Here is a 21,313-nt window from a genome sequence, read left to right as displayed (position 1 = left end):
CTAACTCCGTCCTCATCTTGTCTTTGTCGCTTGACCGGAAACTCTTTTTCGCTCGAAATCCGGGGAAGCTGTTACTCGTCTAATTTTCACACTCTATTTTTTGTCCTTTTTTTTACTTTTTTTTTGTTCTGTCCCACTTCGTCTCTAAGGTACCTCCCGACCAGTCCGCGCTTACTGGGGCCTCTTTATAGAGGGCCCGCTCACTTTCTCTCACCATGGCCTCTCTTTCAACTCTTTCGGCCTCTCCTACACCCATCAAGCCGATCAATACTCGCCTTTCAACCTCCCCCTACGTCGATCAACACTCGCGCGACTCGTCTCCCTCATCCTGCTGCGACACTCCCGACGGATCCAGATCCAGCAGCCGCCGGCGCCCGTCGTTCGGCTCCATCAAAGAAGACGTCGACGGTACGTGAAAAAAAAAAAAAAATGGCTTCACTGGCACCGGCAAGTGATTGTATAGTATTCCCTGGATATCATTGCTGACGTAGTTTCCCCCTCTGCAGGCATTGCGCAATCGTTCGTGGATACTCACCACGTTCCCTCACCCAAGGAGTCCCAGAAGCCGCAGCTCCCGGAGATGCAACAGACTCCGGATTTCTGCTGCCCGTGCGGTGGATTTCTGGGGTGGAAGCAGATTCGTCTCGGTGGAAAGAGCCTGAGTCGCAGCTATGGCGATCTTCGCAACCTGGGGCATTTGCAGGCAAAGGGTTGGGCGTGGGAGACTACCCAATCGGGACGGGAGCTGGTGCCACCAAAGGCCCCGGTCGTAGTCGAACAGGCCTCGCCGCCCCCGGGCACTTCTGCTCTGGAGAAGCTCCCGCCAGAAGTTCTGGGTAAGAGAACTCCAAAAAAAAGCCGTGAAGCTTTTCATCTCTGTCTCACCGTGTACTAACTCGTTCGCTAGATCAAATCATCTCCTACCTTGCCATTGATCTGCCACCCAATGGCTACACCCCGCGCAATGTGGACCTCGTTTCGTGCCTCCTCGCCTCGCGCACGTTGCATGCGGCGACGCTGAGCGTGTTGTACAGGAACATGACCTTCCCGCATTCGATTATTTTCTCCAAGGCCCTCAATCATATGTCGTCCTATCCCGCTCTGGGAACATTGGTGCGCCGTCTGGACTTCTCCCACTTCACCTCCGTCGGTCTGGGTCGCACCAAGCAGATGAACGCCGAGATTCAGAACCTGACTTCGCGCACGTTGCTCAAGTGCCTGGATCTGCTACCCAACTTGAAGGAATGCTTACTGCAGGAACATCTCGAGGGTGATTTGAGCGTGGATGTGGTGCGGAAGCTTTTCATGGGTCTTCCCAATCTCCGTGCGGTGGATTTCTGCGGCTGTTCCACTCAGTCTTTCTCCCAGGTCTTCACAGAGGCCCTGACTGCGGGACCCGCGATGCCCATGAGCTTGCCAAATATGAAGCGGCTGTCGCTTCATGAGTGCAGTACCATTCCGGCCCCGATTTTCGACCTGCTGCTCTCCCGGCTGACCAACCTGACACACCTGGATCTCACCCACACCCAGGTGAACGACTCGGCTCTTTTGGCGATTCCCGAAACGGCTCGCATCACCCACCTGAGTCTGTCACGGTGCACCCGTCTGCGCAGCTCCGCTTTGGTGGAGTTCCTGACTACGCACCCAGCCGTCCGCGAGTCCTTGGTGTACTTGAACCTCTTGACCGACCCGACCCGTTTCCGCCTCCTGGAAGAGGAAGATGTGACCGCACTGCTGCCCAAGCTTCCCGATACCCTTCGGTCTTTGAACCTGGGCGGTGCCAAGGTCACCTCCGAGCATGTTCCGCTGCTGATCCCCTTGACCAAACACCTGGAGGAGCTGGGCCTAAGCTCGGCCGATCTGTCGGTCAAGGATGTGAACTCGTTCTTCACCCGATCCCGCGAGAACGGTGCGGAGGCAAATGCGGCTCCTAGCACTCTGTGCTACCTCGACCTTGCCAAGGTGCCACAGATGACCATTGGCGCGATCTTTAACACGAGCACATGCCTGTTGCTGTCGGACCACAGCTACCCATTGCAGGTGATCGAGTTCAGCGATAAGATCATCACACCCTTGCGTGAGCGTGCCAAGACCCACCGTGCGTCGGTAGGCTGGACTGTCCGTGACCTCGGCCGCCGAGGCTGGTACGTCCGGGATCCTGCATCCATGCCCAACGAGCCTGTCGACGACGGCTCGCGCTCCTGGAAAATGGGCGCTCGTTGGTGGGGCATGCGCAAGATCCCTATGGCTGTGGGCGATGTCGGTGGAATCTACGGCCACTACATGTTCAAGAAATGATTACGGGTCGGAGCTTTTTCTTTTCTTTTCTCTCCATGCGTTGCTCGAACAAAAGCATGCTGGCTGCTCCTCATTTATCTTTTTCTTCTTGCTGGTACCAATACCCTTGTTGATTTTTGCGTTCATTTGTTTCTTCTTTTCGGGATTGTCATTTTTTTTTCTCATTGCACACTTTCCTCTGTATTTTTCTGGGCGGGATTCCTTTTGTGCTTTTTGACGATTACGAATGACGATATTCGGTCTATGCATGGCGGCGCGCAACATGGTTTACGAATTTCGGCATTCTGGCTCCTGGCTTCGGGTTCGTGCTCTCGATTTGCGTCTGTTCTCTGATTTTGCATGGCATTCTGGATCTCTTCAGCGCTTCATTTTGCGTACTTGCTCATGTTTTTACGGCGCATGTGATTATCATTTGGCGTACCAGCATCACTCTACTCATACAATGTTGATATCTCTTTAAAATAGTTCATTCAGAACTCTCCAGTAGATTGACACCGTGCATCGTAGATAATTGTAGTTAGCTAGTTCATAAATTAATAAATTATTGGGCACACATCGACTCTACTTTGGAGTGACTGATCTCATGCATTAGGGTATGGAGTTCCAGGTGACGTTATCACGTGACGATTAGATCAAAGAGCTGCGGCTCTCAGCTGTTGCTTTCGACTCATCTTCCTGTCTCTACGCTCTCGAAGGCTCTAGACCTTCTTTGCTTCACCGAAATCTTACCCTGGGTGATTTTCTCATCCCGATGGGTGGTTTCATTGCCGCTGCCCAAGACAGTGGAAGCTGTCGAGACTCGCGATGATGGCACCTCCGAGCGGCGCGGCCTCATACAAGAAGAAGGACGGCACCCTGACACTGACCCAAGATGAGCAGACGCTCACTTGGAACCCAGCTGCTGCTGGGCCTACGGCTCTGAACATAGCCGTGTCTACTATTACCAGTATGCGTTGAGCTGTGCTGTTTTTGCCGCTTAGATGGCGATTTCGCTAACGCGGCGATCAGATCTGCAACAGACACCCGCAACGAATCCCAAGGTGATGCTCAAGGTATTCGCCCTCGCCCCAAATGCTCCGCCGAATACCACACCAGACCAATATGTCTTCTTGTTCACGGCTGGGCCGGACGCCGCCCGCCCGCAGGCCGACGCCCTCAAAAATGCTCTCAGTGCCCGGATGAACGCAGGGAAGACGGGGACGCCCGTGCAAACGCCAACCCCTGGTGCGGCTGGTGGAGGGGGTATGTCTGCAGCGATGGCCATTGCCAATGCAGTCTCGTCGGCTGGGTCATCGAAGAACCCATGGGACGACGATAATAAGCTCAAGGGCGATGTGGAACTGCAGCAGTCGCTGTTGAAGGCCGACCCCACCCTGCAGCGGATGTTCATGGAGTCGATTCACACGAAACCCGATAGTTTGACTTCGGCACAGTTCATGTCCCAGTTCTGGTCGACCCGGTTACATCTACTGCGGGCACATGCGATTGAGCGGGCACAGACTCGTGGCTCATACAACGTTTTGTCGTCGTTGAAGCCGCGCGTGGAGGAGAATGTGACCAGGTTGAATATCAGCAAGGAGCAGATCTCGCTGATTTTCTCACAGCATCCCCTTGTTAAGCGGGTGTATGATGAGAATGTCCCCAAACTGAGCGAGCAGCAGTTCTGGTCGCGATTCTTCCAGAGTAGACTGTTCAAGAAGCTGCGTGGAGAACGCATCTCCGAGTCGGACGCTACGGATACTATCTTGGACAAGTATCTACGAGAAGAGCATACCGACACGAATCGTGAGGCATTCGTCCCGCACTTTATGGACTTGGCTGGAAATGAAGTTCATCACAGTCAGCGCCGTGGAAACAGACCGGATCTGGATATGCGACCATCTGGTGCAGACAAGGTGCCCATTATTCGGACACTCAACAGTCTCAGTGAGAAGATCATGGCCAACGTTGCACCGGCGGATGGTGATGTTACTGCCCCCATCGGAATGGACGAGGAGACTTGGCAGAAGATGCAGTTACGAGATCTCCAAGGCGACGAGGAGCAGGCCCATGTCACACTTAATATTCGCGATCAGAACCGCTTCTTTTCACAGACTCAGGAGGATGAGCAGACCCGGGCATTCGCCAAGCAAGACCCAGACCAGATCTTGAAAGCCCTTCAATCCGAGATTTCACAGAGTTTGCCACTTGGCGGCACTGCTCCGCTTCAGAAGCTTGTAGATCCAGGCGATGACGAAGACGAAGAGATGGAAGATGCACCGGCCAGCAAGCGTCCCGTCGGATCATCAGCGGCACTCCATGATGCATTCGCACAGATTCTGGGTGCGGTCCGCGAGCAACGCGATCAGTTGAATGAGGGAACTACATCCGACACCTACGGTCTTTCTGCAGGTCTTTATGACCGGTTGACCCTAACACACGCAACATCAACCGAGTTCCTGAACCAATTCTGGCAAGCTTTCCTCTCGGGTAATCCCGAGCGAGCTAGCGAAGTTCAGTCTCTATCCGAATCGCTTGCTCGAGCCATAGAGCGAATCAAGGCCGTCGCCAACGATGCCGAAGCTGAACGGCAGGTTGAGGTTGACCGGCGGAAGGTTGCGGCGCGCGAGTACTTTGAAAGAACCAAGCGCAAGCCCCGACTCAATCTAGATGATATCGAGGGTGGTCAGAAAGTGGTCAATCAGCTACTTGGACCAACTTTGCATGCATTGCAACTGGCGCTAGCCCGCTATAGAACCACGCTAGAAGCGGAGAAGGCGGAGGCGGCTAGAGAAGCAGCCTTGCTAGCAGTCTAGAGAAAGACAGGTCGGTGCGAGGGCGCAGCCGAATAGGATACAAAAGCGGGGCAAGACTCTATGGCGTTATTTTGAGGCCGGAGCGTGGGCGAATTTTGAATTGTATAATATCCAATAACATTTCCCCTCGACTACAAATGGTCCTACGTAGTTAAAAGTAGAAACAGCAAAGTATAGAAAGTAAATGAGGGACTCGGCATGCCGAGGTACCCCGGACTCCGTCTTCCGCTCTCCGACTGCCAATCTGGCCTCCTTCAAGCTCCGAACTTCCCCCACACCTCAACTTCCAACCTTCAACCTCAACAACCACACCACCCCACCCCCCTTCCCCCATTTGACCCCATTCAGACCGCTCGAATGATCCTACCACTACCTAGCCCTCTCTGATAAACCCAAGACCCAATACAGTCGACAAAATGCTCACGTCGGGGCTAACAAACACCCCACTCACCAAATCCCTCCTCGTCTACACAATAGCCTCCTCAATCGCCCTCTCAATCCTCGACATCAAACACCTCGCCTCAATCCATGTCTCCCCACACTTCTGGCCATACGCGCAATTCTGGCGCGCCCTTGTCTGGCACGTCGCCGGGTTTACAAACTCCACGGAAGCCCTGTTCGCCGCGATGCTAGTGTATCATTTACGGGTTGTTGAGCGCGCTTGGGGGAAGAGGAAGATGGCCGTACGTCGCACTCTTGTCCTTATGAATTGGTATTAGTGGAGATTGGGGGCTTTATTAACTGGATATAGACGTTCGTTCTCACGACGTTACCATACACAACACTCCTCCCACCACTTCTCCTCGCTCTACTAGTCCGACCACTCTCCCTCAACACACTGAATTATCTCCCCTCCGGCCCAACGGCAATGATATTCGCCCTGCTGGCGCAATACTACGCCATGATCCCGCATACATTCCGCTTCCGCATCGGTACTACTTCCTCCTCTTCCTCGTCATCCGCCACCACCACCGCCGCGAATGACGAAACAACCGCCACAAACACCGCACCCACACCCGCAACCGCAAAACCAACACCACCAAGTCTAACCCTCCTCCTCTCCGACAAAACAACAACATACCTCGTTGCCGCCCAGCTCGCTCTCTCCCAATTCCCCGCCATGCTCCTCCCCTCCGCGCTCGGCTGGATAGTGGGTATGGCCTGGCGCGCAGAGTTACTACCGGGGTTATCACCGGCTGCGCATGGGTTCCGCGTTCCGGCGTGGATAGTTGGGGAGAGGGAGCGGAGGGGTGTTGCCGGTGCTGGTGCGAGTGGAAGTGGGGGGAGTGCGGCGGAGAGAGAGCGGTTTGAGGATTTGCGGAGGAGGTTGGAGGGGGAGGTTGCTGCTTCGACGTCTGTGGAGAATGGGGGTGGACAGAGGAGGAGGGGTGGGAGTGGGATTATGGAGAGGTTGAGGGGGGCTTGGTGATTGATTAGGGTTTACATGGTTACTTTCGAGTTTGTTTGTGAAGGCTTATGAATCTTGCTGTTATAGAAGGGCTTTTTGTTGAAGCTCTGAATAAAGATGGAATCTTATGGTCTAACTACTGTGTAAATGGTCTCAGGATAATTTTACTAGCAAGGTATACTGCACCTTCGGTCAGTAGGGAATAATGTTGTCATCCTTGCAAGGAGCATGCATATATCAATATCAATATCGATCAAGACGAACAAGCAGTATAACCAGAACCAATGCCAATATAATCGTCATAAGCCATGCATAAACACTCAAATCCAGGTCTATTCGAATTCAAATTCTGTAATCTGACACTTCAATTCCACCCATTTACCGCCCATTGCGACCACGCCGCATATTCTCCTTGCACTCGTTACAATACCATTTAACTGTCCCAGAGTCAGCATGCATATCCAATACACAATGAGCCCTTGCAAGAGCAAAGAAAAAGACTTACCATTCTTTCCGGGTGGTTTCGTCATACCCACACATGACAGATGGAACCACTCGCGCGGACAAGCATCATTGTCGCATGCCACCATCTCACCAAAGCTAACCTCATTACAGTAGCAGTATCTCGGCTCCTGGTCCTCGTCCTCGTCGTCGCCTTCGTGGATAGACTCTTCGTCCGAGGGGATTGCGGGCTGCACAGGTGGTTTCTTGGCCGTCCGCTTAGGCGCGGCGTCATTGCTTCGTGTTGGTCGCGAGCGAGACTGAGTAGGTTCGGCAAGTGTAGAGAGGAGGGGAGTAGAGGTCTTCGAGTTGCGGCCTTTGCTGGTTGGCTCGGGCTCGACTGCGTCTGCCGGACGGTCTTCCTCGCGCTTGGTTCCAGCTGGCGCGGGTCGACTGCCGGGTTCTTCCAGTTCGCGGGCTTCTGGAATGGTGGCTTCGGATTTGACTGACTCGCGGGGAGTAGATCTGGGCTCTGCTGGTTTGGCTGGAAGGAGATTTGGTCAGAGAAATGAAGACAAAGCATCGTAGGGCAAAGGGACATACCAGAGTTTGCCTGACCAACACGATTGGACGCGGAGGAAGAGGGTCTTTGTCGGGAATTGCTCGTCTGCCCGGCATTCTGTTGGGCTCGCGAGGATTGTGGACGTGCTGTGTTCGGGCCTGGACTAGCAGCACCACGCGGGGTATTGTTGAAGGTGCCAATAAGAGGTGAGGGGGCTAGAACCGGTGATCCAGCGTTCGAGGCGGCGGTGGCCCTAGAGAGAAAACGGTCAGTTGCAAGCAATGAAACGGGGAAATAGACAGTACATACTTCTTGCGAGCTGCGGCTGCGTTCGGATTGGGCGCACGAGATCGCTTCTTCTCCACGCCATCCTTGTTAGCACCGCGCTGTGCACCAGTTCCACTGGCAGAGCGCTCCATCGGTGCTCCAGTATCCATCGTCGCGGGTCGTTCCACCTTGCGCCGCTTGGGCGCCGCGTTCTCACCCGTCGCATTCTCACCACGGGACTTCCCGGCGTTCGTCTTGCGAGGCGCACGACCCTCCTCATAGTCTGCGTCGGGATTCGGCCGTCGAGCCCGTGCCCGAACAGCTTCGCGCCGCGCCTCACTACGGCTGGCAACTTCAGCCTCGTGGAGCACATGCGTGAGATCCTGTCGCTGGGCCACAGCCTCACGACGAGGTCGCTCGTTGGTCGCAGCCTTGGCAGCACTCTTGTTAGAGTATGCCCAGTGCGTCAAACTACCCAGACGAGCCTCGTCGCTGATTTCACCCGCAATGTACGGGAACACGGTATCCAGCCGAACGATCTGACGGTCCAATTCCTCGTTTGCATTGGAAATTACATGATTTTTCTCATCGGCCGTCATCATCAGGTCGGTAAGGCTCTGTCGTACGCGATCGAAGAGGAGACGACGGTTCTTGCTCTCTGGCGACTCTGGGGATTGGGAGAGTTCCTGGTGAAAGGAGGGGGTAAGTCGTTAGTCCACTATTCACTAGAACAGCCAATTCCATACTCCAACCACTTACCTTGGGCAAGACATCCTCTCGCACCACACCACCGACGATAGGCGCCGGGTGAGGCGGGTGCGGCACCGGTTGCGACTCGGACGAAATCTGCAGGAGCTGCAGCAGATTCTCCTCGAGCGCCCACGCCTTCGCATCAACCTCCTTCAACAACGAATTATGTCTTCGAAACTCGCGCGGCAGCGCGGTGATCGCGTCGGTGAAATGCGTAAGCGCAGGGTAAAAGCCATGAGGAACAGGGGGCGTTGCGGGAATTTCGGCTATCGAGCCACGGCTGACGCCGAACGAAGAGCGACTGATTGTCTTGGAGGTTCGAGAGGGGTTGGTTCGTGTCTGCCGGGCTGATTGACGGATCCCCTGGCCCTGGGGGTTGAGGGTGGACGTTGAGACGGCGGACATGGTGTGGAAGAGATCAGGCTGGGGGATGCACCGCAAAAAAGAGGGGTTCTGGGTGCACCAGGCCCGGCTCAGTGGGAGAAACGAGGGGCTGGAAGATCTAACGGATATATCGAGAGATTCCGCTTGTAGGCAAGTGTTGCGAGAGCTTTGGGGGCAGATGGGGAGCGGGCGAAGAAGCAACAGCACTCGGGAAGTTTGCGTGCGGAGAAGAGCAATCGGATCAGGTGAGTGTCGGCCTGTGGTATCAGGCACCAGTATCATTAGTCAGTGGTCATGTTCAATGACGTCATGCAAGAGACAGCTCTACAGCTGAACTGCTTCAAGAGGAATCTCCAACAAAACTATATGCCAATCTACAGTCTACAGCAAGTATTTTCGAGAGGGAATTTTTGAATGCAGCAAATAAATGAAATTTGTATTTTACAAAACCATAGATTCTAGGTATAAACGGGTCCGGGTCCAGCGACAGCATAGACGGGTCGTACACACCAGGTTGAGAACAAGAGAGAACTCATGCAAATAAAAAAGAGGTAGTACAAAGGGAAAAACTCAGAAAAATCGGACGCTAGCTCCCAGCAGGACCCATGAACATAGGAAAGCAACCCAATCAAACAGTCAAATGCGGTTCATCCCGATCTATAGGGAATGACGAAGAACACATTTACTCGCCCTTCAGGCGGTCCTGGTGAACGGAGAAAGCATCCTCCAGGAACTCCTGCTCCTCCTTCAAGTGAACAGCCTTGAGACCGGTGGCCACGGAGGCGCTAGGGGCACGACCAGCGTACAGGACGTGGCGGCGGTTGTGGTGCTCAGTAGAGTTGAGCATAGTCTCAATACGGGGCTGGACGTAAGACCAGGCACCGGCGTTCAGGGGCTCCTCCTGGCACCAGACGATGTCCTTGGCGTTGGGGTAGCTGTCCAGGTTCTCCTTCAGCTGATCCCAGGGGAAGGGGTGCAGCTGCTCAACACGGGTGATGGCAGTGTTGCGGATACCGTTGGCCTCACGGTGCTTGACGAGGGCGGCGTAGACCTGGCCAGAGCACATGATGACACGCTCAATCTTCTCGGGGGCCTCAATGGCCTCGGTCTTGTGGGCGGGGTCACAGATGATCCACTGGAAGTGAGAGTCACCAGTGAAGGCCTCCAGGTCAGAGCGGGCAATGGGGTGACGCAGGAGCGACTTGGAGAAGAAGATCACAAGAGCTAGAGAGAAGGTACAGTTAGTAAATTGAGTTCCTAGAAATGACTGGATGGGGACGAAACATACGCTTGCGGAACTGGCGGTGCATCTGGCGACGGAGAACGTGGAAGATGTTGGAGGGCTCGGTCATGTAGACGATCTGCATGTTGCAGTCCTGGTGCTGGCGGTCCAGCTTCTCAGCAGAGGGGAAGACGCGAGGCTCCTCGTTGCAAAGCTGCAGCCAGCGCTCCATACGACCGGAAGAGTGCTCAGGACCCTGGCCATCGTAACCGTGGGGCAGAGAGACGACCAGACCGGAACGCTGCAGCCACTTGGATTCACCAGCAGCGATGAACTGATCAATGATGCACTGAGCGTTGTTGGCGAAGTCACCGAACTGAGCCTCCCACATGACGAGAGCCTCGGGGGAGGTCAGAGAGTAACCGTACTCGAAGCCGAGACTATAGTGGAAATAGATTAGCAAGGCGAATTATAGATAGAGTTTCAAAGTGGGTGTAAACTTACGCGCCGAACTCGCTCAGGGAGGAGTTGGAGATGACGAAGCTGCCCTGCTTGTCACCGATGTGCTGGAGAGGAGTGTAGGTAGCCTCGGTCTCCTGGTCGTGCAGAACGGCGTGACGCTGAGAGAAGGTACCACGCTCGACATCCTGTCCGGAGATACGGACGTGGTAGCCCTCGTCAACGAGCGAACCGAAAGCAAGAGCCTCGGCAGTGGCCCAGTCAATGTTCTTGCCCTCATCGACGCTCTTCTTGCGGTTGGCAAGAATACGCTTCAGGTTGCGGTGGAGAGTGAAGCCCTCGGGAGCACTGCTGCCGCTGACCTTGTCGGCGATGTGCTGAAGAGACTTGGTCTCGACAGCGGTGTCCAGGTGGGGAAGAACCTCGGTGGCCAGCTCCTTGGGAGTCTTGAAGTTGTTCCAGGCGGAGGTCAGCCACTCCTTGCCGGTGGGCTGGTAGTCCTTGCTGCGGTCGAAGCTGTCGTTCAGCATGCCCCAGACCCACTTCTTGTGCTCATCAATGTCCTCCTTGGTGAAGGTACCCTCGTTGATCAGCTTCTCGATGTACTTGTCGAGCTGAGCCTTCTGCGAGGCAATGCGCTTGTACATCAGAGGCTGGGTGAAGGAGGGCTGGTCAGTCTCGTTGTGACCCTGCTTACGGTAGCAGACAATGTCAATGACAACGTCAGACTTGAACTCGGCACGCCAGTCAGCAGCAACCTGGCAGACGTAGTTGACGGCCTCGACATCGTCAGCGTTGACGTGGAAGACGGGGGCATCAATAGACTTAGCAATGTCCGAGCAGTAAGGGGTAGAACGGGCAAAGCGGGGATCAGTGGTGAAACCGATCTGGTTGTTCACAACGATGTGGATGGTACCACCGGTGGAGTAGGCGGGCAGAGACTGGAAGCCCATAGTCTCGTAGACAACGCCCTGAGCAGCGAAAGCAGCGTCACCGTGGAGCAGAACACCCATGGCGCTGTCGAACTTGGTCTCGTCGTCGTTGTAGTGCTGGATAGCACGGGTCTTACCCAGAACGACGGGGTCCTCGGCCTCCAAGTGAGAGGGGTTGGCAACCAGAGACAGCTGGACGCGCTTGCCCGAGGGGGTAGGGCGCTCGAAGTTCATACCCAAGTGGTACTTGACATCACCAGAACCCTCGTCGGAAGGCTCGGCGGAACCGGCGAACTCACTGAAGATGGACTCATTGGGCTTGCGAACGACGTTGGACAGAACGTTCAGACGGCCACGGTGAGGCATACCAATAACGATGTCCTTGATACCGTAGTCGACACTGCGGTCAATCAGGGCCTTCATACCAGGCACAAGGGTCTCGCAACCCTCCAGACCGAAACGCTTGTCGTTGGGGAACTTGGTAGCCAAGAAGGACTCGAAGCTGGAAGACCAGATGAGACGGTCAAGGATGCGGCGCTTGTCGTCAACCGAGTAGTTGTAGGGCTCGGGGATCTCGAAGCGGTCACGGATCCACTCGCAAGGCTTGCGGTCCGGAATGTGAATGTACTCGACACCGTAGGAGCCACAGTAGATCTTCTCACAGGCGGCGATAATCTCGCGCAGAGTCATCTTCTTGCGGGTCTCGGTCAGGAAACGGGGCAGGATACCGGGGCCGAGAGCGAACTCCTGGTCCAGATCACGCTCAGTGAAACCGTAGTGGTCGAGCTCGAGCTCCTTGGGCTTGCTGTAGCCAAAGGCCTCGGCGTCGCCACGGATACCGAGAGGATCGATCTTAGCCTTGTGGTGACCGCGAGCCTGGTAGGCACGGCACAGCAGCTGCACCTTCAAGTGATTCGTCACATCGGCACCGGTAGCCAGGCCAGTGCCGGGCATGTCCTGAGGAACACCACCGGTAGGGGTGGGGACGAGGGTAGGGGGAGGAGTGAAGGCCTGGGAGATAGGCATGTTGCCATCCTCCATGTTCTTGAAGTAGGTCTGCCACGAGATGTGGACGCTGGAAGGATCCCGCTTCCAGGCGAGGTACATCTCGTCAATGTAGTTGGCAGTGCTGCCCTGGAGGAAAGAATCGTTGGGGTCCTATACATAGGAAAAAAATCCGCGCCGTCGCGTTAGTCGAATGGCCGTGTGAGGTATGATCTTCGCGCGATTTCGCGTATCATGATCATCTTTTCAAATGGCAAAAACGATCAAGAGGTTTGTTATGTTGCTTACCACTCCAGGAGCGTTACCCTCCGCAGACGAAGCATAGAGGCGAGCGCCATTGAAGGCACGGTCGACGACGGCGAGGGGACGGCGAGAGGTCAGACCGAAGGTGGAGGTCTTGGAGGCACTGCGAGCAGTAGAGGTGAGGTGGAAAGCCCTCCGGGAGGTCGAGCTGGCAACACCACGCAGCATATTGCTGTGGGTGGCCTTCAAGGCGGTGTTCCTGAACATTGCGGGATTTTTCCGTCGATTCAAGGGAACAGTCCGAAGTCGATGAGGTTGAGTAAAAAGGGGGGAATTAGGTATGCGAAATCTATTCAGCTTTGAAAGCGTCACTTTTCAGCGATCTAAACCCAAGGTCAGAAATCATGCGCCAGTTAGTTTCAAGTTGCCAGGTTGTTATTTCTCCTGCCGAGGGTACCGAGACACGGAGGAAAGGAAGGGCCAGCAACGAACAGGTATGTTATTTTTTTCTTGTTGAAAAAAAAACTCGCGCAAGAAAACAGGTGTCGACTAGAATTGCCGTAGCACCTGTATAGAAACGGAACTCATCAGAGAGCAGAAACTCTGCTGATGACAAAATTCACGGGGGATATGGGGGGGAAAGGAAGAAAAGAGTGGAGAGTAGAGAAGAACCAGATCCTGGAAAGCTGAGCCTGCACGGCAGTGACGGCGATTCAGGCGGCAAGGCATCCAGAATACTAGGTAGGATAGCACCAACCAATAGGCAGGGCTGGAACGCTCCGGCGAAGCTGAGTCATCCCGAGGGATAGCCGAGTTGTGCAGTTTTACGTAGTTTTTGGAGCGACGACCCCGACGGAATCGCCGCCGGCTAAGCATTTCGGTGCTTTGCGGGTGATTTCGGCCCAATTGGATGCCTATGGATTGCTCTTACGGCATCTATATACATCCCATCCTAGCCCTTAGCATGCCCAATGGCTGCCCCATCTCCACTAATCCAATCAGCAGGTCATAAGCCCAATTTCCCCAGACTATCCAAGCGCAGGATGACCGAATTGAAATAGAACAACAATACCAAGTAGCAAACAGATATCCAACCATTATTAAACCCCCTATACTAACAAATCAAACACACGCTCGGAGATTCATTAAATCGTCATATAAATGGCCCCTATCAACAACCGTATGCAACAAGATGAAAATGGCCCGGAATCAGAATGATTATATCCAGTAAAGGAAAGGCCGAGAAAGAAAAATCGAATGGGCACGTGGTTTATTTACACAACATTGGCATGTTGGAGTTGTGATTGTTGTTGTTGTTGAGCGCCGATGCTCGGCACTTCGTGGTGGTGGTCGGTGCTGCTTATCGGACCGTCCATTCCGCTTGGCGGAAACTCGCCGGGATATCCGCGACGGCTGTCTCGAAGCGGTGAGGTGGGATAAACATGGCCATCGTCATGGTGATAGCCAATATTTGCCAAACTCTCCTCCACAGAGGGTCGTGCCTCGGACGGGCTCGCCTCCGAGGCAGCAATGAAGCTGCCACGGTTGGAGGACGAGAGCGCATGAGGAGGCGGGCTACCTGCACTGCTGCGCAAGCTACCATTACTGCCACCCCAGGCGCCACGACGCAGCTTGAGTAATGCACTCAATGACATCTCGTCGTCCATGTTGCCCAGATCAACGAGCTGCGCCAAGCCGGGACTGGCCAGGGATGGGTTTGAATGGGTGCCACCATGCGCTTTCAATGAGATTACAGAGTTGCGAGTGCTCCATTCACTACGCTCCGTGATGGGAGTCAGGCTGGGTTCCTGGAACTTGCCGCGACTGCTGTGATGGCGAGTAATCCCTTCGACGCCGCGGGGACCAAAGTATCCACCATTGGTCATTTCGCTGCTACACGTACCGTGTGCTTGAGCATAGAAGCCAAACTCTTGCCCGTAGAAGCCCTCGTCGTCATTCTCAAGAGCTTCAGCATTGGCCGCAGCAACGATGGGATCGTCGTAGTACGCATCGTCGTCGTAGATTTGATCGTCGAGGAAATCGTCAAAGCCGACCATATCTGCCCCTTGGCTGAGGCGACTGTCATCCGACACGAGACCAGGCTGGGACTCGGCCGTGTGCGACGCTTGAGAAATACTTTCCTGTGCGACAGATCGGTCGCTTGTACTAAAAGTACGTTCGAACCGGCCTTGAGTAGCGGCTTCATTGGCGGCAAATGCCAGAGCATTATGCAGCACCTCCAGGTTTCGCTCAGTAAGTACTCCTCCATGAGCCCGAGCAGGTCCCATATTGGGTATTGGCTCACCAAGTGGGCCACGCTTGACGGGGCCAACTCCGAATTCACTAGCCACGCTAGGCATATGCTTGAGTCCCTGGCTGGCGGCCTCGTCCAGGAGAAATTCTCTTTCAAGAGCATCCCCGCTGCGGATTGTGCTCTGAGATGCTTGTCGTGCCGGTGGTGGGGCCACTGGCTTCCGTTCATAGAGATGACTAGTCTCATCATCAAAGACAGACTCGTCGAAGCCTGCATCCTGATCGTCAAGAGTCAGGTCCCCGAATTCTCCGTCATCAAAGTATAGGTCGTCGTCATCATCATCTAGTACAGGAGGGCCTACATGCATGGTGGGTATTGTATGAGGATTGGCCTCTGGGTTATGGACGCTCAATGGCAGAGGTCGTTGCACCTCTTGCGGCTCGTCAACGGATTCCAGTTCCTCTTCGAGTATCTCGTCATCGTAAATTGAATCAACATCGTCCTCCAAGTCGACGGGAGCAGTGCCCATCAGAGTTTCAGGGATCTCAGGCGGGGCAGGTGTGATTGGACTTGCAACTACAGGTGACAGCCCGGGTACAGCCCAAGACTTGACCATTGACGGTGCCAAGTAATCGTCATCGTCGGCATCAGCATTAACGCCGGGAATCTTTTCCTCAAGGCCATCATAGTCATCCATAAGATCATGATCAAACTCGTCATCAAAGTCATCAAAGTAGCCATCTTCCAGCTTACGCTGTGCTTCCTTGGCCTTATGTTTCTCTTCAAGCAGCTTCTCCTGGGTAGAAGATTCCACGCCGCCCATATCAAAGCTGAATCGAGAGGCATTACTTTTAAGATGTCGAGGCAAGCCTGAGCTCGGCTGAGGTACATGGGGGATCGTGTCTTGGTCCTGCTGGTGAGTTGGGGTGTTCTCTTGCGGTATATTTGAAGGAACTTCGGCGGGCAGCTCCACTGGCACATCTGCAGGTAGCTCTACCAGTGAAGATACCTTCTGCTCAGCGGTCTCGGTAGTTTCATCCGATAGATAAGAAGGCAGATTCCTGGCAAACACTGGTATTGACCTCTCATAACCATGTTGGGTGGGGTTCGTCAACAAGCTTGACTGAAGATAGCCCTTGTTTTCGACCTGTAGCACTTTTTGGTCGTCCTCGAAATGCTCCTTGAACACCGGCGAATAATCGCTATGTCTTTTGGTCTGATCGTGCCATCTGGTCTCTCGGGCATTCAAACTGCTATTCCCATCGGGCGGAACGGCCGCATTGAATGATACATTGCGACGCGGTCGCGGAGCCGAAAAATCGTGTACAATATTTCCACGAATTCTCGGGTCATAGTCATCAGGGATAGCGGGTATCAAATCGGGAGTGTTGATCTTCGCATCATCCACACGTGAGCTACCTATCTGTGAGGATCGCCTGCGAGCGAGAAGTGACATTGGGTTCAAGAGATGGAGCATCGCCTTGCCGGATTTGTGATGGGAATTCTCGGTTGATACATCACGTTCAATCACTCGCCTCGCGCTCGGCGCTTCCATCCTCAACTCTCTCCCGGGTATAAACGTCTTCTCGGCTGGTGAATCATCAGGCGAGGTCTTTAATCGAAATTGGCTTGGTCCTGGCCCAGTGCTAAGTGGGCGCCTCTGGGGTTCAGCTGTTGGCGCCTGCAAGTTCCGCAATCCCTTGCCAAATGATAAGCGAAATGGCGAACTCGGCTTTGAATTTGACTCTCCATCATCCTGTTCAGGCCGTAAGCCAGGGACTGGGAGTTGCGACGTGCTCGCCTGTGATGTAAGGCCAACCTCCGGCTCCTGTTCTCCAGGACTCGAATGCGGGCGGTTATCTCTCTCGGTTAACGGGGACGGGACAGCCAAGCTGGCGGAGGAAGATAACGGAGCGACAGAGCTGTTGACGTTCCGCTTCGACGCGTCATTTTCAACCGGTGAATCGCTCCATGGGGGCGCATCGAGTGTCTGTGACTCGCCAAACGGGGAGGTGAGGGTCGGGGTATCAGGGATCTCGGGGAGCTGAGGAGGACTGATCGGGCTGTCCGTCGCACTCTTGGGACCTGACGTCGGTGCGGGCAAGGACACTGGTGGCGCGATCGAGCGGCGATGATCTCTGCGCCAGTATGAGAAGACGGTCGAGGGAGGCATGTTAACCGTTGGGGGTCGAGGCCCGGATAGGGATCGAATATACGGGTAGGTGGACGTTCAAGGGACGTGAGGCTCCATGGCGATTAATCTGAAAAAGTGGCGGGCTTGGGTTTGAAGGCCGCTAGGACTGAGGGTCCAGTCTCACATACCAGACAGTGGGGCTTGCAGGAGGCAGTGGAGTATGATTGGAAGTTTCAAGAGCCGCAAGTAATATCCAGAAGTGGAATCAGTTTTCGCTTGAGTATTTGCTGGGGGCTCATATGAATCGAAGGGTAGGGACTCGAGCTGATAGTGAATGTCAAGCTAAAAATAAAGGCGGGAGTGAAGATAGGAGACGTAATCAGGTGAAGTCCCACCGCCAATTAACTAACCAACTAAGTGGCCCTGCAGTACCACGGACTGCGCCCGTGGGAAGACGGTGCCATCCCGCAGCCCAAGAACTAGATACTTGGTACCTATCGACATAGAAGAACCATGATTAAATATTTCATGGTTTCAGATGCCAACTACCCTGTGGAACTGGGGGAATAGTCCTTTCCCACCTGATCTATATAAGCATTATGTATATTTTTCAAATGTCAAGTGCCCAGCGATATATTTAGCTAGGCTCCCCACGTATACCAATCTAAGACAGATGTAGTTTGATGATCCAAACGGTTACCTAGGTAGGGGCAAGAAACGATTCAACTCCCAGACTTTCTAGATACAGTCAACTTCTTTTCGTCTAGGTTGAGAGTCTTCGCTGGAATTTATTCAAACAATCGTCCAAGTTAGCCTGGCTACTGCCTGTGGGTACCTACTACTTCAACTATTCGAAAGATTTGGGACCCGGGCCATAAATTGCAAATTCAGCAGTAACATTATGTATTGATTAAGCTACCAACCGAGCACAAAAAGGAAGACATACTCTCATACATGAAACAAAAAATCCAAACATTTTGCATAAGGGGGAAATCATAACAAATCACAAAAAGATCATCAAGGGAAAGACTAAAGTAAAACAACAAGCAACCTTGTTTACCGATCACCCAGGATAAACCTGCTCGATAGCAGAAGGCCTGTGGTTAAAGGTATGTCCTCAACATAGTACCGTACCTGACGTTGAAATTATCCAAGGCAGCATTCCCAAACTTAAAACACCGCGGCCGGACCGTCGGCGGCGCGAGTGATGCCGTTAGTACCGTTGGGAGTATGCTTGATACCCGCACCTAGACCATTGGTCTTGTCATTGACAAAGGCCTCGTCGAGTTCATCGGAGAAGCCTCGCGAAGGGTAACCCTCCACCTTGGTACCGTTGGCGCCGGGGAGAGTGGTTGTGCCGCCATTCGTAGCACGGTCTGCAGCGGTGGCGTGAGGCTTACGGGTGACATCGCCGGCACTGGGGATGTTCGTAGACTCGGAGGCATCGCCAATGCTGAAGATGGCCGACTCCCACTTTTCGCCCTTGGTGGCCAACTCGGCGTACTCGGTGGCCTTGTTGGAGATACCGCCGGGCAGCTTGATGTCTGGGAAGATGGAGTCGTGCATGGTCATGACAGTCTGGACCTTGGTGCGGCTGACGATACCCTCGGCCTTCTTGGCTTTGGCCTGGGCACGAGCGCGCATGGCGTCGGCGTAGCGAGAGAACATGCTAGGAGCGTTCTCCGGGTCCTCGCGAGCGGCCTCCTGGGCGCGCCGAGCCTCCTTTTGGATCTCGTGGGCGTAGGCATCGCCGTCGCTGAATGCCTTGCGGATTTGAGCCTCGATGACCTTCTCCAGGGCGGGACGGACGACACGGAAGAGCATGGGCTTGAAGGTGGCGAAGAGAACCTTGTGCTTGGACTTCTTGAGCTTGATGTCCATGTTCTTGATGTTCACAGAGACCTTGTCAAGCTTGACGAAGTGCTGCTTGTCGTCTTTGTTCGCGGTCGATGCGACGATCTTGAAGCCGAAACCCTCACCACCCAGGATGATGTCCATGACACCAATGTCGGTGATAGAGGGGAAACCCTGCTTCTTCTTGATGTAGTAGCTGACATCGCGGAAGTCAGCCTGAATACCGGACGCGGCAATCATGATCTTGTTGTCACGCTTGCTGCGGATCTTCTTGCGGCCCCAGCGGAAGTAGTTGTCGCTACCAAACTCGACGACGTTGGGCATCAGGTTGTCACTCTCAATAGTAAGGTTCTCGACAACCACATCGACGGTAGGATCGGAGACCTCAATACGAGGGATAGGGATGTAGCGAACGTTCTCAATGATGCCAGGCAGGATAACGTCACGAATATCCTTGAGAAGATGCTTCTTGAAGACAACCTTGCCGTCGGCATCACGGCCAAGGTCCAAGAATAGCTTCTGAATGGACTCTGCGAAAGCCTTGTTTTGAGGGTCCTTGTCGAACTGATCCGCGATGAACTTGGTCTCGTCCACAATGCGGTCAGTGTGGGTGCGGTAGCGCTCACGAAGGAGGTACCGGCCCTTGTCGTAAAGCTCGTTCCACTGGCGGTTAGCCTCTTTATCCATGATGAAGCCCTGCTCACGCAAACACTTGCGAATGTAGGTGTCGATGTTCGAGAACCACCCACGCAGCTCAGGGTCCTTGTCTGCATCGCGGTAGATGTTGTTCAGCGACTCGAAGAAGTCAGACAGAGAAGTGTTGTTGGCAAAACGCTCAATGAGGGTGCGCAGGTTGTGCTCAACAGCCTTGACGCTGTCGTTGGACCGAATGTCACGCACAGCACTGCCACTCTGGGCGGTGGCAGTCTTGGTGTGGCCGGCGTACTTCTCGGCCATGCTCAGCAGAGTCTCGATGGCTTGCTGGTCTATATTGAGGGTTAGTCACTAAGCTTCTCTCAAAGCTATATTTTGATTCTTACAGTCAGCGTGGCCCTGAATCTCAATGATCATCTTCTTCAGACGCCAGATGGCCTGCTCGCGGCGCTCCTTGGGAACCTTCTCGGACAGGTACTCCCGAGCTTGCTGGCCATACTTCTTTCGGCGGCTCTGCTCTGAAGGAGTCACAGAAGCACCATCTTCGGTAGTATCGGCAGCCTGGGTGATGGAGGGCGAGGCAACGCTATCCTTGTCCTAAGGTGGATGTGAGCCTAGATCTTGTCTGGACGTGGGGGTCTTGGTGACTTACACCCTTGCTCTTCTTGAAGCGCTTCTTGATGTCCTCCTTGGAGATATTAGGCTTCTCGTGCCAGGTGTTCTCCTCGGCTGGCTCGTCAATTTGAGCCAATTGCGCCTCAGGAGGGCGGATCACGTTGGCGGCCTTCTGGGAGGCATCAGCTGCCATATCGCGGATCAAAAGGACAGCATCGCTCACTATAGATAATTGTCAGAAATATGTTCAGCCAACAGCAACTCGATATCTGTACTCACAGATCTTGCGGAACTCTCCGTTGGTGATCAGAAGTGTGCCGAGAGTCTTGAGACCCTCCAAAGCCTTATTGGCATCCTGCTGGCCCACCTCCTTAGACACAGGCATATCGGGGCCCTTCACATCACCGGCGTTGATATTCTGAGCTTGCCAGATGAAGTCTTGCAACAGCTCGCCCTCGTTCTTGGTGAGCAACAGGAGCTTAGCCTGTTCAATGACGTTGCGCAAGTCCTCGATCAGGACCTTGCCCTCGCTAGAAAGCTCATTGGATGGAGAGGAGAGGGCCTTGGAGGCCAGAGCACTGTTCAATGCGATATCACACTGCTTGTTCTGTTGGGCGAATAGGAGAGACGTTCAGTATGGGGACATTGTAGCAACATGTAACAAAAGTAAGGCCGTGTCAAGTACTAACCGAGGGAAGCTTGCTGTTCTTGAAGGCATGGTAGATTCCGAATAGCTGGAGCTTCTGGTTGATATCCTAGAACGGGGCGCATTGGATTAGTATCGAGGTCTCTATCTATAGGCTCGGAACATTGATCCACATACCTTCTCTTTTTGCTTCACGTCGGTAGGGACGTTAACATCAGCTTTGGAGGACATGATGAAGACCGTGACACTCGTGTCAAGGATTCGATCCCGAGATAAGGAGACAAAGTAATATTAACTGGTGGATCCGGATTAGCATGCCTGTAGCCAAGCCAAGCTTGGGGGTTTGCAATTCCAACAAACAAGCAGAGGGAAAGGGTCATACACACCGGT

The 21,313-nt window shown here is 54.0% G+C and overlaps 7 protein-coding genes across 7 annotated transcripts; 3 read left to right on the top strand and 4 right to left on the bottom strand.

The window, feature by feature from the left end:
- Nucleotides 1–215: 215 nt before the first annotated feature.
- N7496_002629 (Leucine Rich Repeat domain protein) lies at nucleotides 216–2,298 on the top strand (the record flags this gene model as incomplete). Its single annotated transcript, XM_056695560.1, has 3 exons — nucleotides 216–408; nucleotides 507–836; nucleotides 908–2,298. The coding sequence occupies 3 exons, from the start codon at nucleotides 216–218 to the stop codon at nucleotides 2,296–2,298; spliced, it is 1,914 nt and encodes a 637-aa protein (XP_056557772.1).
- An 804-nt stretch (nucleotides 2,299–3,102) lies between these two features.
- N7496_002628 (TFIIH subunit TFB1 family protein) lies at nucleotides 3,103–5,093 on the top strand (the record flags this gene model as incomplete). Its single annotated transcript, XM_056695559.1, has 2 exons — nucleotides 3,103–3,244; nucleotides 3,307–5,093. The coding sequence occupies 2 exons, from the start codon at nucleotides 3,103–3,105 to the stop codon at nucleotides 5,091–5,093; spliced, it is 1,929 nt and encodes a 642-aa protein (XP_056557771.1).
- Nucleotides 5,094–5,509: 416 nt separating this feature from the next.
- Nucleotides 5,510–6,522, top strand: dscB (the record flags this gene model as incomplete). The annotated part of the gene is made up of 2 exons (XM_056695558.1): nucleotides 5,510–5,776; nucleotides 5,845–6,522. The coding sequence occupies 2 exons, from the start codon at nucleotides 5,510–5,512 to the stop codon at nucleotides 6,520–6,522; spliced, it is 945 nt and encodes a 314-aa protein (XP_056557770.1).
- A 357-nt stretch (nucleotides 6,523–6,879) lies between these two features.
- Nucleotides 6,880–8,926, bottom strand: N7496_002626 (putative PHD finger domain protein (Ing1); the record flags this gene model as incomplete). Its single annotated transcript, XM_056695557.1, has 5 exons — nucleotides 6,880–6,938; nucleotides 7,007–7,486; nucleotides 7,546–7,757; nucleotides 7,814–8,457; nucleotides 8,531–8,926. The coding sequence occupies 5 exons, from the start codon at nucleotides 8,924–8,926 to the stop codon at nucleotides 6,880–6,882; spliced, it is 1,791 nt and encodes a 596-aa protein (XP_056557769.1).
- Nucleotides 8,927–9,587: 661 nt separating this feature from the next.
- kgd1 (alpha-ketoglutarate dehydrogenase KGD1) lies at nucleotides 9,588–13,033 on the bottom strand (the record flags this gene model as incomplete). The annotated part of the gene is made up of 4 exons (XM_056695556.1): nucleotides 9,588–10,129; nucleotides 10,194–10,567; nucleotides 10,632–12,676; nucleotides 12,812–13,033. The coding sequence occupies 4 exons, from the start codon at nucleotides 13,031–13,033 to the stop codon at nucleotides 9,588–9,590; spliced, it is 3,183 nt and encodes a 1,060-aa protein (XP_056557768.1).
- Nucleotides 13,034–14,040: 1,007 nt separating this feature from the next.
- Nucleotides 14,041–17,193, bottom strand: N7496_002624 (uncharacterized protein; the record flags this gene model as incomplete). The annotated part of the gene is made up of 1 exon (XM_056695555.1): nucleotides 14,041–17,193. The coding sequence occupies one exon, from the start codon at nucleotides 17,191–17,193 to the stop codon at nucleotides 14,041–14,043; it is 3,153 nt and encodes a 1,050-aa protein (XP_056557767.1).
- Nucleotides 17,194–18,324: 1,131 nt separating this feature from the next.
- On the bottom strand, nucleotides 18,325–21,154 carry N7496_002623 (uncharacterized protein; the record flags this gene model as incomplete). Its single annotated transcript, XM_056695554.1, has 6 exons — nucleotides 18,325–19,994; nucleotides 20,049–20,259; nucleotides 20,315–20,499; nucleotides 20,557–20,884; nucleotides 20,967–21,032; nucleotides 21,101–21,154. 6 exons carry the CDS (start codon nucleotides 21,152–21,154, stop codon nucleotides 18,325–18,327), a joined length of 2,514 nt encoding a protein of 837 aa, XP_056557766.1.
- Between the last annotated feature and the right edge of the window lie 159 nt (nucleotides 21,155–21,313).

The sequence above is a fragment of the Penicillium cataractarum genome (assembly GCF_028827025.1).
Source record: "Penicillium cataractarum strain IBT 29864 chromosome Unknown utg000002l, whole genome shotgun sequence".
Lineage (NCBI taxonomy): Eukaryota > Fungi > Ascomycota > Eurotiomycetes > Eurotiales > Aspergillaceae > Penicillium > Penicillium cataractarum.
This window is presented reverse-complemented; position numbering and strand designations above follow the sequence as displayed.